Source organism: Armigeres subalbatus, chromosome 2 (assembly GCF_024139115.2).
Source record: "Armigeres subalbatus isolate Guangzhou_Male chromosome 2, GZ_Asu_2, whole genome shotgun sequence".
NCBI classification, from domain to species: Eukaryota; Metazoa; Arthropoda; class Insecta; order Diptera; family Culicidae; genus Armigeres; species Armigeres subalbatus.
The window spans coordinates 272,491,022-272,515,559 of record NC_085140.1 but is presented as its reverse complement, the minus strand read 5'-3'; the positions used below and the strand labels follow the sequence as shown (position 1 = coordinate 272,515,559).

The following is a 24,538-nucleotide window of genomic DNA, read 5'->3' as shown; positions in this document are numbered from 1 at the left end:
AGGCTCGTTCGTGTTATGTACCATAAGAGATGTGTTTTCTTTAGTGTTGTACAAAATACAACAGCACGCATGTTTGAGAGTTAATTAACATTAATGTTCGTACAATTTCACTCAAACGTGTTATGGAGGATCGTGCTTTTTTGACCGAAGTGACACGTGTTAAAAGCACTAATTATTCACACAGAAAAAAATAATGAGAAATAAGCAGCGCGTAAAGCTTGACATGCGGAAATTTACGCTATTCTACGCTGAAATGGCCCTCTTCCTAACAATATTGCTTACAACTTGTATGCAATATCGACGATTCACGTCAAATATTGTATACATTTAGGCTACTTCTCGTGTGGAAGTGCGCTAATAATGACGTTCCATTTATGTGCATGATTTTCAGCGTAAACTTCAGTGGATTTTTCTATCTGTGCAGCTTAACCGTCACAAAAACTGATAAAAATCAATGATCGCCCAATGACTGCTGCATGCTCACTGTGATCTGGTTAAAGTACTTTAGTACTGTAAAGTACTAAAATAAAGAAGGATAAATCTCTGGCAAATGTTATGAGCTATATTTAGCTTTAAAAGCCTGTTTCCAAACTTGTTGGATATTTTGTCTCTTTCATGAGTACAAAATTATTTTTTTTAGTTTTGTGCTTTCGACCTTTCGGCCATTCGACATTTTGTACCTTCGACCATTTGTCTTTTCAACCTTTTGTCCCTTCGACCTTTCGGCCGATTTTTCAGCAAACGACAATCATAGTCGTACGACCCATTCGACGAAATAATATTTTCGGCCAAATGGCAGTGTCAATAGTAAATGTAAGAGGTGATTGATGATAAGTGAGAAGTGAGAAATAAGAATAAAGAAGTGAGAAGTTTAAATTCACTCTCCTCATTTCTAACTTCTTATTGTCCTATAAGAAAAGTGGAAAGTGCGAAGTGAGAAGTGGAGGGTGAGAAATGAAGAGTAAATTATGAGAAAGTAGACGTCTCACTTCTCAATTCTCACTTATCATTTCCCACCATATTCTCTTCACCTGTTACTTCTCACTTCGTCTTATTCTCACTGTGAGAAAAAAAAAGTGACAAGTGAGACAACTCACTTCATATTTCACTTCTCATTTTTCATTTCTCATTTCTTGGATCTAGTTCTCTATTTCTCCCCACTCATTTCTCACTTCTCGCTTTGTACTATTTAATTTTGCATTTAAAAGTGATAGATTAAGAGTGAGAAATGTAAAGAGAGACGTCTCACTTCTCCCTTTTTAATTTTTACTTCTCAATTTTCATATTTGACTTCTCAATTCTCATAACTGACTTCTCAATTCTCAATAATCATTCATCCCTTCACATATTTCACATTCACAATCGGATTTTCCGGCCATATGACCGTTTAGCAAACGACCTATTGGCCTCATGACCTATTCGCAGGGTTGAAATTTGTCAAAGTCAAACATGGATCTCAGAATATTCTTCGGTCAATCTCATCGCCGCCGTTGTGAGTGCGACTGAGAGACAGCCAAAAAATTTATTTCAGCCCCAATTATTCAATTTAGCATTCAACCCAAACACAAGTCGCTCTGACAGGCTGCTCAGTTCGTGCGTTACCGCGTGAATGTTAGTGGCCCATTTAAACGCGTGGTGGCCAAACGACTTCTCCTGTCAAATGGTAGTGCCAATAGTGAATGTGAAAAGTGAAGAGATGAATGACAAACGAGTGGTGGGAAGTAAGCAATACGAATTAATAACTGAGATTTTTTAAAGATTTTTATTATTCTGTTATATTTTTGAGGTTGTTCATCACTTTACAAAAAAAGGAAGAAGCCTCGCTTCTAATTCCTCATTTCTCACTTCTTGTTTCTTCCTATAAAAAGTGGAAAGAATGGAGTGAGAAATGATAAGTAAGATATGAGAAGTAAGAAATGAGGAGTGAGAAGCAAATAGAGAAACGTCTAACTTCTCATTTCTCATTTTTTTCTTTTCACTTAGTGTTTTTCATTTTTCTTGTTGCTCTAACTTCTCATTGTGATATATGGAATGATAAGTGAGAAGTAATAAATGAGAAATTTATAGTGGTATGTGAAATGTGAGAAGTGAGACGTCTAATATCTCACTATTCACTCCTGATTTTTAACTTTACATTTCTCACGTCTATTTCTCTATTTCTTACTTTTCATTTCTCACTTCTTGTTCCACATCTAAAAAGTGAGAAATGAAGAGTGGGAAGAGTGCAATGAGACATATCACATCTCACTTCGTATATCTTAGTTCTCACTTCTTATTTCTTATTCCTAACTTCTCAATTGTCATTTATCACTATTGTTCGGCCAAACAAAATGTTTGGCCCTCAGTTCCTTTTAGCAAATTACATTTACGGCTAAATGACATTTTGTTCATATGACCTGTTCGACCAAACGACGATTTAAGCCAAACGCTTGTTCGGTCAAACGATATATTCGCTCAAATGGCCGCAAACCCACTTTTTCGGCCAACGACCGCTTGATGGACGGGGCGTATGGGTGAAATTGTTTTTTTTTTGTCCAAACAATTGTGTAATTAAAATGTATGAATTGATCGATGATCATTGAACAGTGAGAAGTTATTATAAGCGAAAGTGAGAAGTATGAGGTGAGATAACTCACTTCTCACTTCATCATCACTTTCACTATTGTTCGGCCAAATGAAATTTACTCGTTTAGCGAAGGGCATCTACGGTCGTATGTCCCGTTCGGCCAAATGACCCAATCATCGTCACCGTTCAGGGTGCCATATTGAGGGTGATCCAAACGGCCGAGTTTTGCGGATGTGGGTGAGTGTTTTGCCGTGTACAACGGGAAAAAAAATCATCGAAGATTTTCCATAAAGAAACCGAATCAGCTGTTGTTCACTTTTTTAAAGTAACAAATTTGGGCAAAAAGTTGAAAATTTTCAATGAAGTGATATGTTGTCAGCATAAATACGACGGAATCTTAGTACTGCTTAAGAAAAATCTTGTGCAATACTTCAATTTCAACGGAGATTCCGTACGGTAGGCAATTTAGCGCGCAGCCAATCTAATTAGATTTACATTTGAATGTTGTGCGCACTAGAGTGATTCAAATTTTGACTTTTTCAATTGACATTTTCACTCAAATTACCAAAAAAAGCGATTTTCAGTCAATCGACCTGTTCGGCTGTCAAATGAAATTATCGGCCAAACAGATTTTGGCCTAATAATCGTTTCCACCAGACATTCAATTCAGCCAAATAGCCTTTTAACCTAACGTGTAATTCGGCCAAGTGGCATTCAGCAAATGGCTTTCAGTCAAACGACACTTTCCTTTCGTATACCATTTTGTCGGATTTTCCGCGATACGATATCTCGCAAAATGAGATATTTCCCATTTCCCTGAAAAACATTTCGTGGAACGCCATTTGGCAGAATACAGTTGATAAGAATAATTCCTGAAACTATTATTAGGTTCTACTAAATTATCGCTTGCCTATTCAATTTCAAGAATTACTACATCTGTATTAACGACACTTGGATCTAAATTTCACGCCTCTTCTTTTGTATGTCATTGCCAGAAGTTACATTCTTGTGATGCCCATACATCCTTTCCCATCTCGGACACTTACCTTGACAAGGCCGTTTGCATCCGTCTGCCATCACAAGGAGGGATGGTTTGACCATGTACGTACGTAGCCTATAAATAAGCTGCCAGCTCCCCGCATATCACTTTCCAAGCACCCGCCAAAACTGCGGCCGTATCACCACAACTTGAGCACCCCACAATTGCGGCTGCCCGAGAGATTGTTGGAATTTTTATTTTCACATTACGCTCAAGTACGAATTAAGGTCAGTTGAAAGGGACCCCAAGAGCCGTCGCGAGAGCCGTGCATTCCTTCGTGGTACCATCGCCGCGCCGGTTTGGTTCGGGCCCGGCAGCAGCGTCTGAAAGAAAGTGATTGTGAATGTAACGACGCACTGGGGAGGCCAGTTCGGCAGGTTACTAAACGACTCCAATAAAGGGGAGACTATCTTTCGGGTAGTGATTTTATCTCTCTCTCTCGCACACACTCATTCTCTGTAATTGTACACCTTGGAGCTTTTTTTTTCTTCGTGGAACATTTACTATTGGATCACTTTCGTTACCGCTAGGGAATCTGAACAGCACATGCACTTTCAGCTTCGGGGACTGTACGGCAACGAAGTCAACACCGCTGCGGCCCGGCTTGCGGTGAAATCCCATTACCCGGGGTTGGTGTGGAGCCATTTAAGAAGATTTATCGTGAATTTATTCAAATTGAAGAATACCAGAAGTCAGGGAGGAATCTGTGTCTCTCCGCTTTGCCTTCGGATGGAGGCCGCACCAGTAGTCGCTAATGAAATATCGATAATTTATGACCTCGACTAACTGGTCCGGGTTTGTCTGGTATCTGGGCTGTTCGCAGGCAGAACCACCAACCCTTGACGCCATACCAGCAGTACCCTTACCGTACCTTGCTGGACCTTGGCTGCAACCCCTCGACTCGGTCGGTTCGTTAAGCGGTTATTTATTGAACTTGATTGTTTACGTAATTAACTCCCTTCTGTTTGGCGCGAGTGCGATCACACCGTTCCGCCCCAAACCTGGAACTGATGCGAGATCGTGCCGTCATAACTTGCCGCGGCCCGTCAGAATAGTCGATTTGCACGAGCATGTAATGATGGCCAGCTCCAGCTGGGCGTGCGGGTTCAAGGAGAACCATTTCCCGCTTCCCGGGGATTTCCCACCGCCGCGTGCGCAGGTTTGACCTACAACTCGCACCGACCGAAGATGATCGCAGATCGCACGGCCCAAATCGTTTGTTTACCAAGCAACAGCCGTGTACCGAGCTACATTGAATGATGGAGACGCGCTATGAATTGTTCGACGCAACCAACAACCGATGGCGTTGAAAAATATGCGCGAATGCAATTAGGTACGAAATGTACGGCTTTCCAAAGAGTGGTTTTGTAACAAACAGGTCCACCAAGATCAGCACCAGCACCGCTTGCAGCATGAGCCGAACGAAGGCCTTTTTTATCTGTCATGCATTCCTGGCGGACAGGGTTTGCTCGATCGGTAAGATAGTGACACCTGACTGCCTGCCTGCCTGGTGGTGATACACCTCCTACGCATCGCCTTGAACGACTCTCGCTCGCGAAAGGCCACTTCACACCATCGCCGACCGTCCGCGCGCTGTCTGGTGCGGCCAATGGGTAGCGGCGATGGTGGTGAAGGGAAGACTGGAGCTGGGAGAAGTAGATGCGGCGGAGTATAATGGAAGCAATAATCAACGGTCCCGGTCACAGCTGCCACACAGCTGTGTTGATGTTGGCTGAATGCTGCACCACATGAGACAGCATGTGCCGGTTTGCGGTTCAAATTTTCTTCTGAAAGGTAGTCATTATTGTGTTCATTGTTGTTGATAGTTTGGAGGCAGTTCTAGATGGAGGGCTGATAAAAAGTTCTCATTTAGAACTGAAAACTACTGAATCGGAATTATCAATTGCTAATGAAATGTCAGTTAAGGATTTTTTTTCGGTGCACACAGCCATGATAGAGTATATTATTTTGCTATATTGCAAAATATAATAGTTGATGATATCATAGAAGAAAGCTGTTTGTATTACAGGAAAATTTAGGAACAACGCACAACAGCAAAGTTACAAAGTGGCATCTCTTTTACAGTCATTGCTGCCTGATGTTTCATGACCACTCCAGAATTTCTTTACTTGCCAGAAGAATGTCGAAGATTGCCAGAAGAATGTCGAAAAGCTTTTATGTCCGTATAAACAGTAGAAGCATAAATATTAGAACGCTAAAGACGCTGTTATCCCATACAGCATTTGTGACAAACATGATTCATCCATAGAATCCCGGATTTTGCATAAAAGGTTTGGTAGGTAGCAAGGTGCCTAGAACGTCGAATTTATTGTTTTGGTTCGTTTATTCTCAAGTATTAAAATTGGGCTACTGTGATGAAAAACATGAACATCTGACACATAAAGACGCTATTCTGCGATAATAAGAAACGTTTATTCCCAAATAAATACACCACTAGGTGTTCAAATCTACCAAATTCACGATTCAGCCATCTTGGATTTTAGTATGGGAGAGCCAGCGGGTTTGTTGACGTTTTGCACTGAAAATGAATTTCTCCTCTTCCATAAACTTAACAGACTGAAGCACCTAGTAGTGTATTCATCTTGGTCTATTCTATCGCCCTTCTTGTGTACTGGTAGCCCGAAAGATGATTACCACGCGAATTGAAACTGTTGTGACTGAAATTTGTTGGAAATTCTTCGGAATATCCTTGAGAAATTCTTCGGAATTTCCTTGGGAAATTTTTTGGAATTTCCTTGGGAAATTCTTCGGAATTTCTTGGGAAATTCTTCGGAATTTCCTTGGGAAATTCTTCGGAATTTCCTTGGGAAATTCTTCGGAATTTCCTTGGGAAATTCTTCGGAATTTCCTTGGGAAATTCTTCGGAATTTCCTTGGGAAATTCTTCGGAATTTCCTTGGAAATTCTTCGGAATTTCCTTGGGAAATTCTTCGGAATTTCCTTGGGAAATTCTTCGGAATTTCCTTGGGAAATTCTTCGGAATTTCCTTGGGAAATTCTTCGGAATTTCCTTGGGAAATTCTTCGGAATTTCCTTGGGAAATTCTTCGCAATTTCCTTGGAAATTCTTCGGAATTTCCTTGGGAAATTCTTCGGAATTTCCTTGGGAAATTCTTCGGAATTTCCTTGGGAAATTCTTCGGAATTTCCTTGGGAAATTCTTCGGAATTTCCTTGGGAAATTCTTCGGAATTTCCTTGGGAAATTCTTCGAAATTTTCCTTGGGAAATTCTTCGGAATTTCCTTGGGAAATTCTTCGGAATTTCCTTGGGAAATTCTTCGGAATTTCCTTGGGAAATTCTTCGGAATTTCCTTGGGAAATTCTTCGGAATTTCCTTGGGAAATTCTTCGAATTTCCTTGGGAAATTCTTCGGAATTTCCTTGGGAAATTCTTCCGAATTTCCTTGGGAAATTCTGGAGAATTTCCTTGGGAAATTCTTTGGAATTTCCTTGAAAATCTTCGGAATTTCAAATGAATTTCCTAGAATTTTAAATTGAAGAATTTCCCAGGAAATTGGAGGAATTTCCCAAGGAAATTGGAGGAATTTCAAGGAAATTCGGAGGAATTTCCCAAGGAAATTCAGGAGAATTTCCCAAGGAAATTCGGAGGAATTTCCAAGGAAATTCGGAGGAATTTCCCAAGGAAATTCGGAGAATTTCCAAGGAAATTCGGAGGAATTTCCCAAGGAAATTCGGAGAATTTCCCAAGGAAATTCGGAGGAATTTCCCAAGGAAATTCGGAGGAATTTCCCAAGGAAATTGGAGGAATTTCCCAAGGAAATTGGAGAATTTCCCAAGGAAATTCGGAGGAATTTCCCAAGGAAATTCGGAGAATTTCCCAAGGAAATTCGGAGGAATTTCCCAAGGAAATTCGGAGGAATTTCCCAAGGAATTCGGAGGAATTTCCAAGGAAATTCGGAGGAATTTCCCAAGGAAATTCGGAGAATTTCCCAAGGAATTCGGAGGAATTTCCCAAGGAAATTCGGAGAATTTCCCATGAATTCGGAGGAATTTCCCATGGAAATTCGGAGGAATTTCACAAGGAAATTCGGAGGACTTTCCCAAGGAAATTCGGAGGAATTTCAAGGAAATCGGAGGAATCTCCCAAGGAAATTCGGAGGAATTTCCCAAGGAAATTCGGAGGAATTTCCCAAGGAAATTCGGAGGAATTTCCCAAGGAAATTCGGAGGAATTTCCCAAGGAAATTCGGAGAAATTTCCCAAGGAAATTCGGAGGAATTTCCCAAGGAAATTCGGAGGAATTTCCCAAGGAAATTCGGAGGAATTTCCCAAGGAAATTCGGAGGAATTTGCCAAGGACACTCGGAGGAATTTCCCGGGGAATTTCGGAGGAATTTCCCAAGGAAATTCGGAGGAATTTCCCAGGGAAATTCGGAGGAATTTCCCAGGGAAATTCGGAGGAATTTCCCAGGGAAATTCGGAGGAATTTCCCAGGGAAATTCGGAGGAATTTCCCAGGGAAATTCGGAGGAATTTCCCAGGGAAATTCGGAGGAATTTCCCAGGGAAATTCGGAGGAATTTCCCAGGGAAATTCGGAGGAATTTCCCAAGGAATTCGGAGGAATTTCCCAAGAAATTTCCCGAGGACATTCGGAGGAATTTCCCGAGGACATTCGGAGGAATTTCCCAAGAAAATTCGGAGGAATTTCCCAAGGAAATTCGGAGGAATTTCCCAAGGAAATTCGGAGGAATTTCCCAAGGGGATTCGGAGGAATTACCCAAAGAAATTCGGAGGAATTTCCCAAGGAAATTTGGAGGAATTTCCCAAGGAAATTTGGAGGAATTTCCCAATGAAATTCGGAGATTTTCCCAAGGAAATTCGGAGGAATTTCCCAAGGAAATTCGGAGGAATTTCCCAAGGAAATTCGGAGGAATTTCCCAAGGAAATTCGGAGGAATTTCCCAAGGAAATTCGGAGGAATTTCCCAAGGAAATTCGGAGGAATTTCCCAAGGAAATTCGGAGGAATTTCCCAAGGAAATTCGGAGGAATTTCCCAAGGAAATTCGGAGGAATTTCCCAAGGAAATTCGGAGGAATTTCCCAAGGAAATTCGGAGGAATTTCCCAAGGAAATTTGGAGGAATTTCGCAAGGAAATTCAGAGAAATTTTCCAAGGAAATTCGGAGAAATTTTCCAAGGAAATTCGGAGGAATTTCCCAAGGAAATTCGGAGGAATTTCCCAAGGAAATTCGGAGGAATTTCCCAAGGAAATTCGGAGGAATTTCCCAAGGAAATTCGGAGGAATTTCCCAAGGAAATTCGGAAGAATTTCCCAAGGAAATTCGGAGGAATTTCCCAAGGAAATTCGGAGGAATTTCCCAAGGAATCGGAGGAATTTCCCAAGGAAATTCTGAGGAATTTCCCAAGGGAATTCGGAGAAATTTCCCAAGGAAATTCGGAGGAAATTCCCAAGGAAATTCGGAAGAATTTCCCAAGGAAATTTGAAGCAATTTCCCAAGGAAATTCGGAGGAATTTCCCAAGGAAATTCGGAGGTATTTCCCAAGAAAATTCGGAGGAATTTCCCAAGGAAATTCGGAGGAATTTCCCAAGGAAATTCGGAGGAATTTCCCAAGGAAATTCGGAGGAATTTCCCAAGGAAATTCGGAGAAATTTCCCAAGGAAATTCGGAGAAATTTCCCAAGGAAATTCGGAGAAATTTCCCAAGGAAATTCGGAGGAATTTCCCAAGGAAATTCGGAGGAATTTCCCAAGGAAATTCGGAGGAATTTCCCAAGGAAATTCGGAGGAATTTCCCAAGGAAATTCGGAGGAAAGAAATTCGGAACAGGTTATCCCAAGTTTTGAGAGAGAGTTTGTAGAGGACGAACGTAAAACAAAAAAAAAAGTGTTCTTCGATCACTAAGGAAGTCCAACAAGTCTGTCTGGCCTGTCCATCAAAGTCGTTAGTTCGCCAAAGTCGTTAGTCTGTCAAGGTCGTCTAGTCCATCAAGCTCTGATGTTCTGGTGTTCGAATTCCGGATCCATCACAACAAGTTCTTCCAGTCCGTCTATTCCGTCTATTCCGTCCAGTCCGTCCAGTCCGTCGAGTCCGTCCAGTCCGTCCAGTCCGTCCAGTCCGTCCAGTCCGTCCATTCCACCCAGTTCGTCCAGTCCGTTCAGTCCGTCCATTCCGTCCAGTCCGTCCAGTCCGCTAGTTCATCAAACTCGTTATTCAAGCATTCATTATGTGTGAAAATCCGGATCGTCAGTCTGAGTCGTCCAGTTAGTCCCACCAAGTCCGCCCAATTGCCACGTCATGGAAGACAGCGGTAAGCATCCATTGTCGTGATTTCTGGTTCTTGATTCGCCAAATGCTTCTTAGGGGTTCCCAATCCAAACGATGAGTCCATCATATTTGAAGAGGTTTTGTGTCTCTTGATAAGTCTTGCTCCTCTGTTCTTCCAATTTGATGCGTTCGTCATGCCATCCGTTGTAAGTTTGTCGTGATTTTGGCCCTTAATTCACCGGATGCCGACACGAACCGTATTCATGCGTCTTGTAAAACAGGGAGCTTCTTGTTTTGCCACGGTCACCAAGCTTCCACCTGTAGAGAATAAGATTGCCACGTCATGGAAGACAGCGGTCACCACACCACCCTTCACTTATTTTTTCACGCCGTTTTAGTGGAGAGGAGAAAAGGTTCGTTCTTCTGGTATTTCTTGAATAATTTCACGCCGTTCGATGCTCTTGATAAATCTGCAAGCTTGATTTTCTTCATAAGATGCGTTCGTCACGCCATCCGTTGTATAAATGAACAGGTTGATCCCAAGGAAATTCGGAAGGATTTCCCAAGGAGATTCAGAGAAATTTTCCAAGGAAATTCGGAGGAATTTGCCAAGGAAATTCGGAGGAATTTCCCAAGGAAATTCGGAGGAATTTCCCAAGGAAATTCGGAGGAATTTCCCAAGGAAATTCGGAGGAATTTCCCAAGGAAATTCGGAGGAATTTCCCAAGGAAATTCGGAGGAATTTCCCAAGGAAATTTGGAGGTATTTCCCAAGGAAATTCGGAAGAATTTCCCAAGGAAATTTGGAAGAATTTCCCAAGGAAATTCGGAAGAATTTCCCAAGGAAATTCGGAAGAATTTCCCAAGGAAATTCGGAAGAATTTCCCAAGGAAATTCGGAAGAATTTCCCAAGGAAATTCGGAAGAATTTCCCAAGGAAATTTGGAAGAATTTCCCAAGGAAATTCGGAAGAATTTCCCAAGGAAATTCGGAAGAATTTCCCAAGGAAATTCGGAAGAATTTCCCAAGGAAATTCGGAAGAATTTCCCAAGGAAATTCGGAAGAATTTCCCAAGGAAATTCGGAAGAATTTCCCAAGGAAATTCGGAGGAATTTCCCAAGGAAATTCGGAGGAATTTCCCAAGGAAATTCGGAGGAATTTCCCAAGGAAATTCGGAGGAATTTCCCAAGGAAATTCGGAGGAATTTCCCAAAGAAATTCCGTGGAATTTCCCAAGGAAATTCGGAGGTGTTTCTCAAGGGAATTCTGAGGAATTTCCCGAGGACATTCGGAGGAATTTCCCGAGGACATTCGGAGGAATTTCCCAAGGAAATTCGGAGGAATTTCCCAAGGAAATTCGGAGGAATTTCCCAAGGAAATTCGGAGGAATTTCCCAAGGAAATTCGGAGGAATTTCCCAAGGAAATTCGGAGGAATTTCCCAAGGAAATTTGGAGGTATTTCCCAAGGAAATTCGGAAGAATTTCCCAAGGAAATTTGGAAGAATTTCCCAAGGAAATTCGGAAGAATTTCCCAAGGAAATTCAGAAGAATTTCCCAAGGAAATTCGGAAGAATTTCCCAAGGAAATTCGGAAAAATTTCCCAAAGAAATTCAAGAGAACTTCCCGAGGAAATTCGAAGGAATTTCCCGATGAAATAGGAAGGAATTTCTGAAATTCAAGGAATTCCCAAGGAGGAATTTCCAAGGAATTGGAGAATTTCCCAAGGAATTCGGAGGAATTTCCCAAGGAATCTCGGAGAATTTCCCAAGGAATTCGGTGGAATTTCCCAAGGAAATTCGGTGGAATTTCCCAAGGAAATTCGGAGGAATTTCCCAAGGAAATTGGAGGAATTTCCCAAGGAAATTCGGAGGAATTTTCCAAGGAAATTCGGAGGAATTTCCCAAGGAAATTCGGTGGAATTTCCCAAGGAAATTCGGTGGAATTTCCCAAGGAAATTCGGAGAATTTCCCAAGGAATTCGGAGAATTTCCAAGGAAATTCGGTGGAATTTCCCAAGGAAATTCGGAGGAATTTCCCAAGGAAATTCGGAGGAATTTCCCAAGGAAATTTGGAGGTATTTCCCAAGGAAATTCGGAAGAATTTCCCAAGGAAATTTGGAAGAATTTCCCAAGGAAATTCGGAAGAATTTCCCAAGGAAATTCGGAAGAATTTCCCAAGGAAATTCGGAAGAATTTCCCAAGGAAATTCGGAAGAATTTCCCAAGGAAATTCGGAAGAATTTCCCAAGGATATTCGGAAGAATTTCCCAAGGAAATTTGAAAGAATTTCCCAAGGAAATTCGGAAGAATTTCCCAAGGAAATTCGGAAGAATTTCCCAAGGAAATTTGGAGGAATTTCCCAAGGAAATTCGGAGGAATTTCCCAAGGAAATTCGGAGGAATTTCTCAAGGAAATTCGGAGGAATTTCCCAAGGAAATTCGGAGGAATTTACCAAGAAAATTCGGAGGAATTTCCCAAGGAAATTCGGAGGAATTGCCCAAGGAAATTCGGAGAAATTGCCCAAGGAAAATCGGAGGAATTTCCCAAGGAAATTCGGAGGAATTTCCCAAGGAAATTCGGAGGAATTTCCCAAGGAGGAATTTCCCAAGGAGGAATTTCCCAAGTTAATTCCGAAGAATTTCCCAAGGAAATTCCTAAGAATTTCCCAAGGAAATTCCGAAGAATTTCTCAAGGAGATTTCGAAGAATTTCCCAAGAAAATTCCGAAGAATTCGGAAGGATCACCATCCCGAATTCGGAAGGATCAATCTCAGAAATCGGAAGGATCACAATCCCAAGAAAGTTCGGAAGAATTTCTCCAGGAAGTTTGGATGAATTCCCGAGAAAATTTGAAAGAATTTTCTGATGAAAATCAGCAGATATTTCTCTTTGAAAATGCCAAAGAATTTCTGGTGCAAATGCCAAATAACTTCCCGTAGAAAAACCGCAGATTTCCTGTCAAAATCCTAAACACTTTCCCCTTAAAAGTTTGAAAAGCTCCAAAAAAATATCCCAAGGTTTCGGTATTTCTCGAAGAATTTTCCAGGGAAAATCTAAAAATGGTCTGTTGCAAATTGTGAATTATATATTCCGCAGAACATGTTTTGCCTTCCAAGAAAAACTTAAATATTTTTTATGAGCCTTTAATAATGTACGAGAAGGTACTACATATTGCCGCTAGGTAGATTGATCCAGGTTTTTATTCAACTATCCTTTCTGGTAAAATTATGTGTTAAATCAATTTGACGAAACAACTATTTCAGCCAAATGACATGTTTCGCAAAATAATCTGTTTGAACTAAGTCTCTTTTGGCCCAATGATTTTTTGGGGCCAAGTAACCTGTTTTGTCAAAGTCTTACGAACAAATATCCTGCTCGATTAAATAATCTATTTATTTTGCTATATGACTTGTTTTGTCAAATTATTCCTTCGATCAAATGACCAGATCCGTCAAATGATACACGGTGAGTCAGTGAAGTAAGATTATCATTGTCCTAGTGCCAACTTCAAACAAATCCATAACTATAAAAATTGAATGATCGAGACGGGATTCGAACCTAGAATATTAACAGTAGTATGGAAATGATATGCTCACTCTACCCCCAACACCACGTTATCTGTAGGCACAAGGCGGTTACTGTCGTTTGCATTGGTGATGGCACAAAAAGATAAAGGATATGAGTGAAAACGAGCAAACCAACTTTTCCCAGCAATCGAAATGAGCGAAAAATAGTTGCACTCCTCAAGTTGTTTTTCTTTCCCGAAAAATCTATATCTAGTCTAAAATTTTAGTGAGCTTGAGTGAATATAACGAACCCTAGCTTGGTATCATGCACTCAGATGAAAGATGCGGATAACTTCAATGATTCCGGATCTGAACACTCAACTCTAAAAAAAAGATTGGTATGGTCGAGAGTTCGCCTGAGATTGGAACCGAGAATTGCATTCAGTGATTAAAACCAGAGAGGAATGAAAAAGCTCAAGCTAACTTATCAAGCACACGAGCACAACGCTGCCGTTAATAAGCCGATATCAGAAAATAAAAAATGAGACGTAGCCCACCCGAGCATTAGTGAAAATCCCAATTGTTAAACGGGCTATATTCTCGCCAAATATCGAAATTCGCAGCCGTCTAATATTTAGGAAATTATTTTAATTTTATTTCCTTTCCGTTTCTCAAAAACATTACTGTATTTATCTTAGATTTAATTAATCGAACTAATCATGTTTTTAATCGAGGTTGCTTAAAGGGTTGCGCAGTGACTTGTAAGTAACAGCTCGGATACCCATAAACGGAAAGCCTGGAGTTCCGACTCCAAGAAACAATTTACCAAACCAGCGCAAATTGCACATGTCTGACAAAGTCAGATTGTTTACACAAACAGAAAGTGAAACTGATTAATGAGTCCTAATGCATCGCGCAGCAGATCACCGCGGTTCCAGCAAACCACCACATAAGTCCGTTTCTCTGTCCGGGATCAGTTCCACGAATCGCTCCAACCATCAACAAAACAGCCACAATCACTTTGTGCGCATAATAGGTGCGAGAGTTTTCCAGAACCGCTCAGCGCAACTGTCAAATATATCAATAAACAAACACTTAATCCGCCGTTTACGATGGCCTGCACCGACCGGCGCGGCACTACAACGCCGATCGCAATACACACAGCCGCAAAGTCGGCCAGCAGGCCGGCTCGTGGCTTTGATCGTGGCCGCACCTCAATTAATCGATATCACGTTCCTCCGGCACGCCTGGGCCAGGATTGCTTCATCACTCAGCAGCCACTCAATCGAGCAGATGCAAATTTTCCGCTTAATTTCTGGTCAGATTTGCGCCGCACCGTTTCCAAACACGCCGTTCGAAATTTATGCACTTTTACCCGAGCATCCCCTCCCCGCCGCGCGGTCGGTCGTGTTTGTTGTACGATGTGCGAGCTTATTATGTACAGTGCCGTCCTGAATTGGGTACCCATGAGTGAACTTTGTATGACTAAATAACAAATATGTAGCGTGTTTCGGTGTCTGCTAATGAAATAATATTTCAGAGAAGAAACTTATGGAATAATTAACCTTCAAAGAGGGTAAAGATCCCAAAAGCATATTTCCGAACGATTTGGTCGTTACAACACGTTTAAAAATGTGATTTGGATACACAGAAATACATGACAAAGCTCGGAAGTCGGAGTCCATCTCCTACTTAAGCGAGTCTAAGAAACTATTCAAAAGCGGGTTGTTGTATTCTTCAGGATTCTCAAGAAAAAAAAAGAAATAAATTTCAATTTTAAGTTTATTTTGGTTCAGAAATTCTTGTCAAAATGCTTCTGTAAGCAACAAAAAACTGATGCCATAAACAAGTTTTAAATTATTAAGCAAATTTATAGCATCAATTGTTTTGGCAGATTAGGGTACCTAAAAATAATGTTGCCAAGCACGGTAAGGAACCTTCACTGTACTTGTGTATCACGCAGTTCGCAGTACGAGACAGAAAGGCGCAGCAAATGGCGGCACGCGGCAACAACACAAATGTTCCCCCTCCTCCCCATAGTCCACCAGACACCGAACCCAGACTAATAGCCCAATCATTCCGGCATGTTTACAGATATTCACCAGACGAAATTCATTCGCGGAATCATTCAACATCAAACAGAAATAAATTACGCTGTTTATTAGCTGCTCGCCGGGGGATCACCTTTTTGCGCACCCTCTTTTGCGACCGGCGCATATGAAGACGAGGGCCTACCCCAAGGGGACGCGTGGTTGGACTCTCGAGTGTCTGCGATGAGGACCGATATTGATTATTTGTGCGCGAGATTTTCGACTTTCCTGGTTGCTGGGAGCCGTTCCCCTTCCAACTCCTGCGATGCACTTCGTCCGGCCGCTTTGACGCCCCCTGTGGAGTCCCTCGGATCGGCATCGGCAAGCTGTTGGATGTTGCGCCGCGCGGAACACAAGCGTGGATCAATTCACACCTAAATCGCGAAACAAATAGTCATGTAAACATTGGCAAACAGCAGCAGCACTGACCGTCGCGCTTCCGAGGGGTTACTTAGACGGTAGCTTCTCGGTTGGGGGTGAATAGGATCCGCACTCGGTGCAAAGCAACACAAATCCCAGTGCTCCGCGATCTAACATAAACAAGCAAACAACGCGCAACTAACTGGTGCTTGCGAAGGCAAAACATCACGAGAGTGCGATTTTGCTGATTTTTTTCTTTTTGCGTTGGGATATTTCTTAGTACAAGAAAATGCATTGATTTCTTTCGTTTCGAGCGAAGTGCATCAATTTCGTTTTTCGGCAGAACTCATCGTTTCACAGACATTCACACGAACTAATTCTATTACACATCTGTTTACTCTCCTGTTTTCTCTGTCGACTAACGATTTTCCCCTATTTCTCCATCTCTTCCAGAAAGCCATATAGACGACCGCTTCATGCACCATCATCGCTTCCGGTTGATGTTCAACGTGTCCAATATCCCTCGAAACGAGAAACTACGGGCAGCGGAAGTCACGCTGCATCGTGATGCCATCGAGGATCTCCGGGCGCGAACCGTCCAGCACCAGATCCTGGTGTACGATATCGTTCGGCCGGGAGTCAAAGGCAAACGGGCGCCATCTTTCCTACTGATCGATTCCAAAACGGTCAAAATTAACGAAACGGGCCCGATTAGCGTGGATGTTCTGCCCGCCGTCGAACGGTGGCTACGATCACCGAAGCAGAACCACGGCCTCTTCATTCAGGTCACCAACAAAAGTAAGCGAAAACCCCAGACCACACCGGAGCACCATCACGTGCGACTGCGACGAAGTGTGGACGAAAGCCACGACAAGTGGTCCCATAAGCAGCCCCTGCTGTTTACCTACACGGATGACGGTCGGCATAAGCAGCGGCCCATCCAGGAAGCCATTAACAACGCCAACCGGGCACGGCGGGCGCCATCACGGAACCGCCGAAGGAAGAACGGCAGCGAAACCTGCCAGAGGCGGCCTCTATACGTGGACTTCAGCGACGTAGGATGGAGCGATTGGATCGTAGCCCCTCCGGGTTACGAAGCGTACTACTGTCACGGAGACTGTCAGTTCCCCATCGCTGACCATCTCAACACGACGAATCACGCCATCGTGCAGACATTGGTCAATTCGATCAATCCCAGTCTGGCACCGAAGGCGTGCTGCGTCCCGACGCAGCTCTCGTCCATCTCGATGCTCTATCTAAACGAGCAGAATAAGGTCGTCCTGAAAAACTACCAGGACATGACTGTAGTCGGATGCGGGTGCCGTTGAGCCCCCGGCCAATTGTACATTTCACACCCCCTCCCCCCTGTATTATAGCAAAGTATCCTCTTAAAGAAGATACCGACAAATATATAGTAGTATAAACTAGATTCGATGTTGAACCGGCCGGGCCGTTGCTTACACAACTCAACCTTCTTATCTAATGTCATGTAAATTTTTTTACTCCTAAGTGAACAAAGAGGTTAGGGAACGATCAAGTCGATTGCGTTGACGAGTGAGTGAGTTAGTGCGTGCATGTGTTGAGCGTTTTTGGGAAATAAACCCAATAGGTGTTAGACTCCGTAAGCTCTAGGAAACAACCCCAGTGTGTTGATGAAAAGGAAAAAAAATACGAATTGTACAAATTGTACAAACAACCAATTGAATGTTTATTGCTGTGCGAGTGCACGCTTGATTGGAATCGTTACGGGCGGAGCAGAAACAAAGCCCCAGGCCATGATGCAACCAAGGCAGCTCGTGTTAGCCAGAACTCGCACGCAGATAGGCAAGGAAACCTGTTTTGTAAATATACGTCCATGCTAAACCCGCTAGCTAATATATAAATTTAACTACGATCCAAGCTACCACTGTACAAATGAAGTAAAGCTACCCCCGAGACACTTAACTACACACGACGAATGAATCACTCCCAATAAATGTGCTGTTGTGAAGCTGGAAAAGCTGCAGGATAGGATTGTAAAAAAAACTTTTACTCGTACACAGGAGAGCAATAGTGCGGAAGATGGTTGTTTATAATGTAAACGAACAATATTTGTTGGAGCATTATGTTTTATTTATTTAGTACGGTTAGACAGAGGGCATATCCTAAAATGTTGTTTTGACTATTATTGGAGTCGATCGAAGTTAAGAAGCAAGTCATTTTATGTTGTAAAATAGAAAAGAGAGTGATTGATACATGCATGAGCGCACGAGGGATGGAACATAAGCTGTATGCTCTTGATACGGTACAAGTCTATTGTTTCTGTGTCCTTTTCTTTGTAAATTTGTGTAATATACTAGTACCTGTATTTTGAGGAAAAGTATTTATTTAATAAATGGTCGAAAATTGAGAGAAGAATAAAATTTGTAAAAGTCGTATATTAAATCGCTGCGTTTCAATTATTGCGTTGTGATGACATACTTCCTTTGTCTACACCTGTGCCTGGCCTGATCGGTAAGTAACCAACCGATTCCACAATGACGAGGTGCTTGTTCACCTCGTAGACTAGTAAACAGCAGTGCCTTTCTTCGATGGTATTGTCTTTATTTCGAAAGTTTGGTAAACGATCTTCACTCAATTATAGGATCTCAGAATTTATCCGGTGCACATCATTCATAATTGTTGCCGACTATTCACCCAACTGAACTATGATTTAAATGATGCTAATGGTTTAGAACAGATTCAGTCAGAGGCGTCGCGTCCGCTCCGCATGTGCAACCTGTGCACTGCACATGTTGCAATTTTATCCCCAACATTTAAACTCTAGATAGATTTCTTGTCTTTCTAATCCAAGCATGTATTTGAATTATGTGCATTTGAAAGATGTTTCATGCAAATTTGACTATTAAATACATAAACGGAAAATATGCATGTTTTTTAAGGTCACTCCTGACGGAATCCAAGTTCCAAAGTGCTCGCGTTTTCGGGGGCACACCACTCGATTCAGAGGCGGTGCACAACTGTCATTTTTGCTAATTTAGCTTTGCTGCGAAATAATAAAAATGACAGTTGTGCGTTGCTTCCGGATCGAGTGGTGTGCCCCCGAAAACGCGAGCACTTTTAAACTTGGATTCCGTCAGGAGTGACCTTAAAGGCGGCATGTGATGTGAGACAACCAAATGCTGCGATGGGGACGCGTTATATTTTTCTCTATACGATACCGAACCGACCCACCGACACCACATGTTGTCAACGCGGAACTTTCAGCCGAGAACGTTTTGTCATGCATCATACACGCATTATTTTGTATGTGTGGATCATCTGCTCTAACCGCAATCGGTAATGTATAGGTATTCAAAGCGTTCCTCGCAGGCAATGCACGGTTTGGTGCCTATCGAGAACCGCTTCAAACAAAGCATGCGCGATTCGGTGAAGAGAGCGCGATCGGAACAAAATCGAAAAAGAAGAGTAAAGCGTGAGCATTTTTGCTTCCTCAAAGCGTTCCACGACGAAAGTTCCGCTTTGTATAAGCAATGCGAAGCAAAAGCACTTTTGATATTCTTTGATGTTAAATGGGACCGGGATGGCCCGTTTACATATCCACTAATCCTGACGACAATGTACTGTCCGATAATACTAACGCGACATTAGCTCAATTTAAGGTTCCCCCAAACACACGCGACGCGACAGTCGCGACGCGATTCTATCGCTTGGCGACAGCGATTCTGTCGCCATTGGTATGGAAGCGTAAATAGAACATTGCCTGCTGCGACCCAACGATAGAATCGCGGCGGCTAGTTGTCGCCGTCGCGGCGATCAAATCGCTTAGGTCTGGGGGAGCCTTTGAACAGAAATTGTCATCTGCTAATAAGCGCAATAAAACCTGTTTACAAATACGCCATAGTCTATTATATATAGAGTTGTGCAAAGAGTGAAGCCAAATCTACCTATGTCATGTCATGAACTATGAACTGAGCGATTCCAAGCAACAGCATCAAAATTTAAGAAAATTTTAAATTCATGATTTTCTATTGAGTTGAAACTTTGCACAGTTTTTCAATTTCATCTAAATCGTCATTTTTCGATATCAAATCTTCATATTGAGTCACGACTAACTTTTCAAAAGGGTGTATGTGAAAATGGTTCAAAAATATTTAAAAAGCTGCACAGCAAAAACGGAATGTTCGATTGTTATGATTTTTTCAGCAAAGTTAGACAACTAAATGGTGATTCTTAAGAAAATGTGCACAGTAAAAAAAAATTTTTTGCCTTTAAAAATATCATTTTTGTCACAAAAACTCAAATATCTCAAAACCCTATCTTTTTTCGAACGTAATTTTTTTAGGGAAAACGGTCCATTATATTAGTTATCTACCATAAAAATTTGGTGATGGTAAACTAATAAACAAAAAAGTTATGACATTTCAAACATTTCACAATTCCGTATATTTTTTTTTTTTTTCAAGAATCGCAGTTTGATGCAGATTTTATTGTTAAGGGCCTTGCGTGAGTTAAACAAGTTGTTTGTATGATATTCCATATTTATGTATTCATCGATATTATGTATATTATATGTATAAATATTATATGTATAAATAAATAAAAATTAATTAATATTATCCTAAGTATTAAATTAAATGTGGCAGTTAATAATGTTGTTATAGAAACTCTAAGAGTTTTGGGTTTGAATTTTGGTATGGGTTATGATATCATGAAAACAGTTTATTAATACTTATTTTTATTTATTTTATACAAATTTTTTAAAATATCGAACACTTTTTGAATTATTATCAGCACAGTTTGAGTATAGTTTTGCTTTAATTTTATTTTCCGACAATGGAATGAAACAGTGAAATTTTTGGGTTCCTTGGATCGTTTTCGCGTTATTAAATTGCTCGCTGAGCTATGAAGCCTTTATTTCGTACTCTTCAGTAGTAGTAAAACAAAATGATAATTTGGTTAAATCTTTTTCTTTTCTACGATTTGCCCAATCAAAAAGTTCTTTCGCAGTTTTAATTGGATGCTCACGTTCTTTGGCTAAACTTGCTCTTGTGGCCATGCACTTTATTGTTCCTCCAATAGCATCACAAGGACCTTTGCCATGTGATGTAGCAAAAATGCCATTCTGCATCAATTCCGTACATTGATTTAAATTGACATAGGCTCGAAAAATTCTTACGATTTTTGTACTGCGACGCTGCTCCATCAGACATGAAATATATCTTTTTGACTTCTTTATGCTTATCAACGCGTAAAAAGTTAATCATTTTTTCAATGAACAAGTTTACGGATACTGAATCGTGTCTTAAATCTTCGGAAATTATAATAAAACTTAAGTGTTCAATTTGCGTACTTCCATTAAAAAAAAATAACGAATGGATGAATTGTAGCTTGTTGTACGTTCCAGTGATGGGACTGCACTTCATCTTGCAATACAAAGCTGTAATTTTCAGAAAAATCACAAATGACTAAAAATTAACCATTTTGTAATGTATTTTCGTATTTTTAAAAAGCTGGATTGTTCTGTTTTAATGAAATCGTGAGGGATTAAACTTTCTAATTTCAAGCAAAAATATGACACAAACTCATCTACAGGTTTTACAATAGTTTCTATGTCACACCTATCCGTGGTCACCCATTGCTCAAATGATAACTGATCAATATATTTTTCTTCAAACTCAGCGAATAAAGTATTTTCCAATGATGAAGAATCTGGACAATCCGAACAAGATCGTAGATAGCAATTTGATGTTGTATTTTCACACAAAGACTACCAGTTAACATTTTAATATCCTTTGTTAAATTGATTCTTTTCAAACTATGTAAAATAAGATTAATATTCTCATGGGTTGTGCACACACACATTATGTGTTCCTGAATTGAAAAGAAGCTTAAATTGCCTTCGCCGAAGGCTTGCAAATGAGGAAAAACCTATTTTAATATTATCGTGAATTTCCTTGAAGCGTGTGTACGCTTCTTTCAAAGTCGTCATCATTAATCGTTTTTGGATTGCTTGACGCTTTCCATCTTTTTACTGATACATAATCTTTTGACCAGGCATAGCTCGACTTACTTCATCATCTTCAAAATATTGAACTACTATTTCTTTTGTCTCATCTGTTAATGCAGTACTAGACCTAGTATTTTTGGTTGAAAGACAGTTATTCTTCAATTGTTTTGCCTCTTTTACTGTATTTCTATTGGTTTTGAACTCATCAATGGCATCCTGAATAGACCACAAACTTGGCAGCATCGACAAAATCAATAATTTTTCTTTCCTTGTCGTGGCTGCATTCGAGAACCTTTCCTTCATATTTATAATTACCTCATCGTAGTCTGTATTTTCCACATCATCAGGTCCTAATTTGAAGAGGTTTCTTCGTACAGCTTCGTTTATTTCAAGGTATTTTTTCTCCGGGTAATAAACGTAGTCCATCTTACTCCATTTAATCGGAGTCACTTTTATCCCAGCTATGCCCTCGTTAAAGCGTTCGATGTTGACCTTTTGGATACACTCATCTTCCGATTGATTTGTTGAAACAGATTTCGCTGATGGTACGGTGGCAAGGCTCTCAGCACTTAATACTTCTGGTAATTCCTCAGTTGTTGTCGATACATCTGGCAATTCCTCAGTTGCTGTCGTTTTCGAACTTCCTGCGCTCTGCTCAACCGATGATATACAGATTGCTCTTTTGTCAACGTTTAGACGGCAGGACGTGCAAATGCGTAAATTTGTATTCAATGTGGACATTGGAGCATAACCAGTCGCTTTCAGTTTATCTATGGTGCTTTCGGTGAGATTTCGTAACTCTTTTGAACACTTTTTTCCATCAAACGGCCTACAACAGTTGAGAAAGCTGCTACTCATGTTGTTCGTAATATTTCAATAAACAAAATCACTTTTAAGTTTTTACTGACTAGTTTGGTGTCATTTGCTTGACTGAAGAAAAAATTACTATAAGATCTTTAACAACCTTAGTAGTAGTAATTTTTTGCTTTTTCGTGAGCATTGTCGTGGTATGTACCTACCATGCATTTGTTGTTGTTGAAGATACCCGTTTCCTCCCGATCATAAAGTCTATTCTCTAAGAGGTATATTTTTTGCAGGTAAACTATAGGCGAATTCGAGAAGGATCCAGTGGTAGAGTGCGCTGCGAGAGTTTGGGAGACAAGTCGTCAGAAGCGATTATTTACATTCAAAATCAAATTTTCTCCATCAAATTTACTTCACTTTTTGGTATATAGTCTCATGTTTTCCACTGGCAATGGCTTCTTAAAGTCTTTAAGCAGCTGTTGAAAACAAATCCCACCCAAGTAAGCCGCGAATTTAAAATCCGGGAATTCATAACCAAGATTGTGCGGTGGAGGCACTGCAAGAGATGTGCTGTTTAATCGGAAAAATCATATGCAAGCACACACCGGATGGAAGCTCATCCCAAAGAAAACAAAATTTTCTTCCAATTTGCGACTATTTCAGCTTTCATAAATGATTGGATTAATCAGAAAACGTGAAAACCGTACTCCCTCCGTATGCTGCCAATGCACTTTTTTGGCCAACGACACTTTTTTCGTGGTTCTTGTGACGACCACCAGATGGCGAAATGATCGATGAGCTTTACTCAAATTCGCCTATAGACGTACACGTGTATATAAATCTTTGATTTTGCAGCTTTTGTCTTAAAAATAACATTTCTGATATGTTTCTATCAACGTTATTATCAACAGGTTTCAACACTATTAAAAGAATTTTTCGCCAGTCACGTGCAATGAAAATTATGACACTATCAATACTTTTGATCACAACACTGGATCGTGTCTAAGTTTCTTATAGATGCTATGAATAATTAAATCAAAATATCATGAAAACAACTTGTTTAAATCACGTCCCTTAACAATAAAATCTGCATCAAACTGCAATTCTCGAAATAACTTACAGAAAAAATTTTTTTTACTAAATGTGAAAATTGTGAAATGTTTGAAATGTCATAACTTTTTGTTTATTAGTTTACCATCACCAAATTTTTATGGTAGATAGCTAATATAATGGACCGTTTTCCTAAAAAATTACGTTCGAAAAAGATAGGGTTTTGAGATATTTGAGTTTTGTGACAAAATGATATTTTTAAAGGCAAAAATTTTTTTTTACTGTGCACATTTTCTTAAGAATCACCATTTAGTTGTCTAACTTTGCTGAAAAAATCATAACAATCGAACATTCCGTTTTTGCTGTGCAGCTTTTTAAATATTTTTGAACCATTTTCACATACACCCTTTTGAAAAGTTAGTCGTGACTCAATATGAAGATTTGATATCGAAAAATGACGATTTAGATGAAATTGAAAAACTGTGCAGAGTTTCAAATATTTTCGAAATGGTCGCTCAGGATCGACTGACATGCCCCCGTGGAATGCCTCAACTGTCAAACCTTCTACCTATCGAGCAAAGTAAACAAATGCTTGTTGGTGAGGCGGAAGTATTGTTATCGCCTAATGATTATTATGGCGAATTAAAACGCATGAATTGAAATGTATTAGATTTGATCTAGAAACAGCTTCAAAAAACATCAATACATTCCCCAATAAAGTAGCAACAAGAAATAGGAGATCGTCAGTTGCATTCTAGCAAAAATTCCGCTTGAGGCCCTTTTAAAACATTTTAACAACAGCTACTACACCTGACGGTATAATTGCAATATTTCCATTATCAGGTGACAGGTGGTGTTGCTGCGTGTTTGTATCAATGTAATATT

General features: G+C 40.5%; 1 protein-coding gene across 2 annotated transcripts in view; it reads left to right on the top strand.

Annotated features, from left to right (window-relative positions):
- LOC134212250 (protein decapentaplegic) overlaps window positions 1-18,234 on the top strand; it is a 169,978-nt gene extending 151,744 nt beyond the window's left edge. For both annotated transcript variants that reach the window (XM_062689919.1, XM_062689918.1), the window contains exon 3: window positions 16,264-18,234. In XM_062689919.1, the coding sequence (XP_062545903.1) occupies window positions 16,264-17,138 (875 nt within the window). In that variant the 3' untranslated portion in view covers window positions 17,139-18,234. The remainder of the gene's footprint in view (window positions 1-16,263) is intronic.
- The last annotated feature ends 6,304 nt before the right edge of the window (window positions 18,235-24,538 follow it).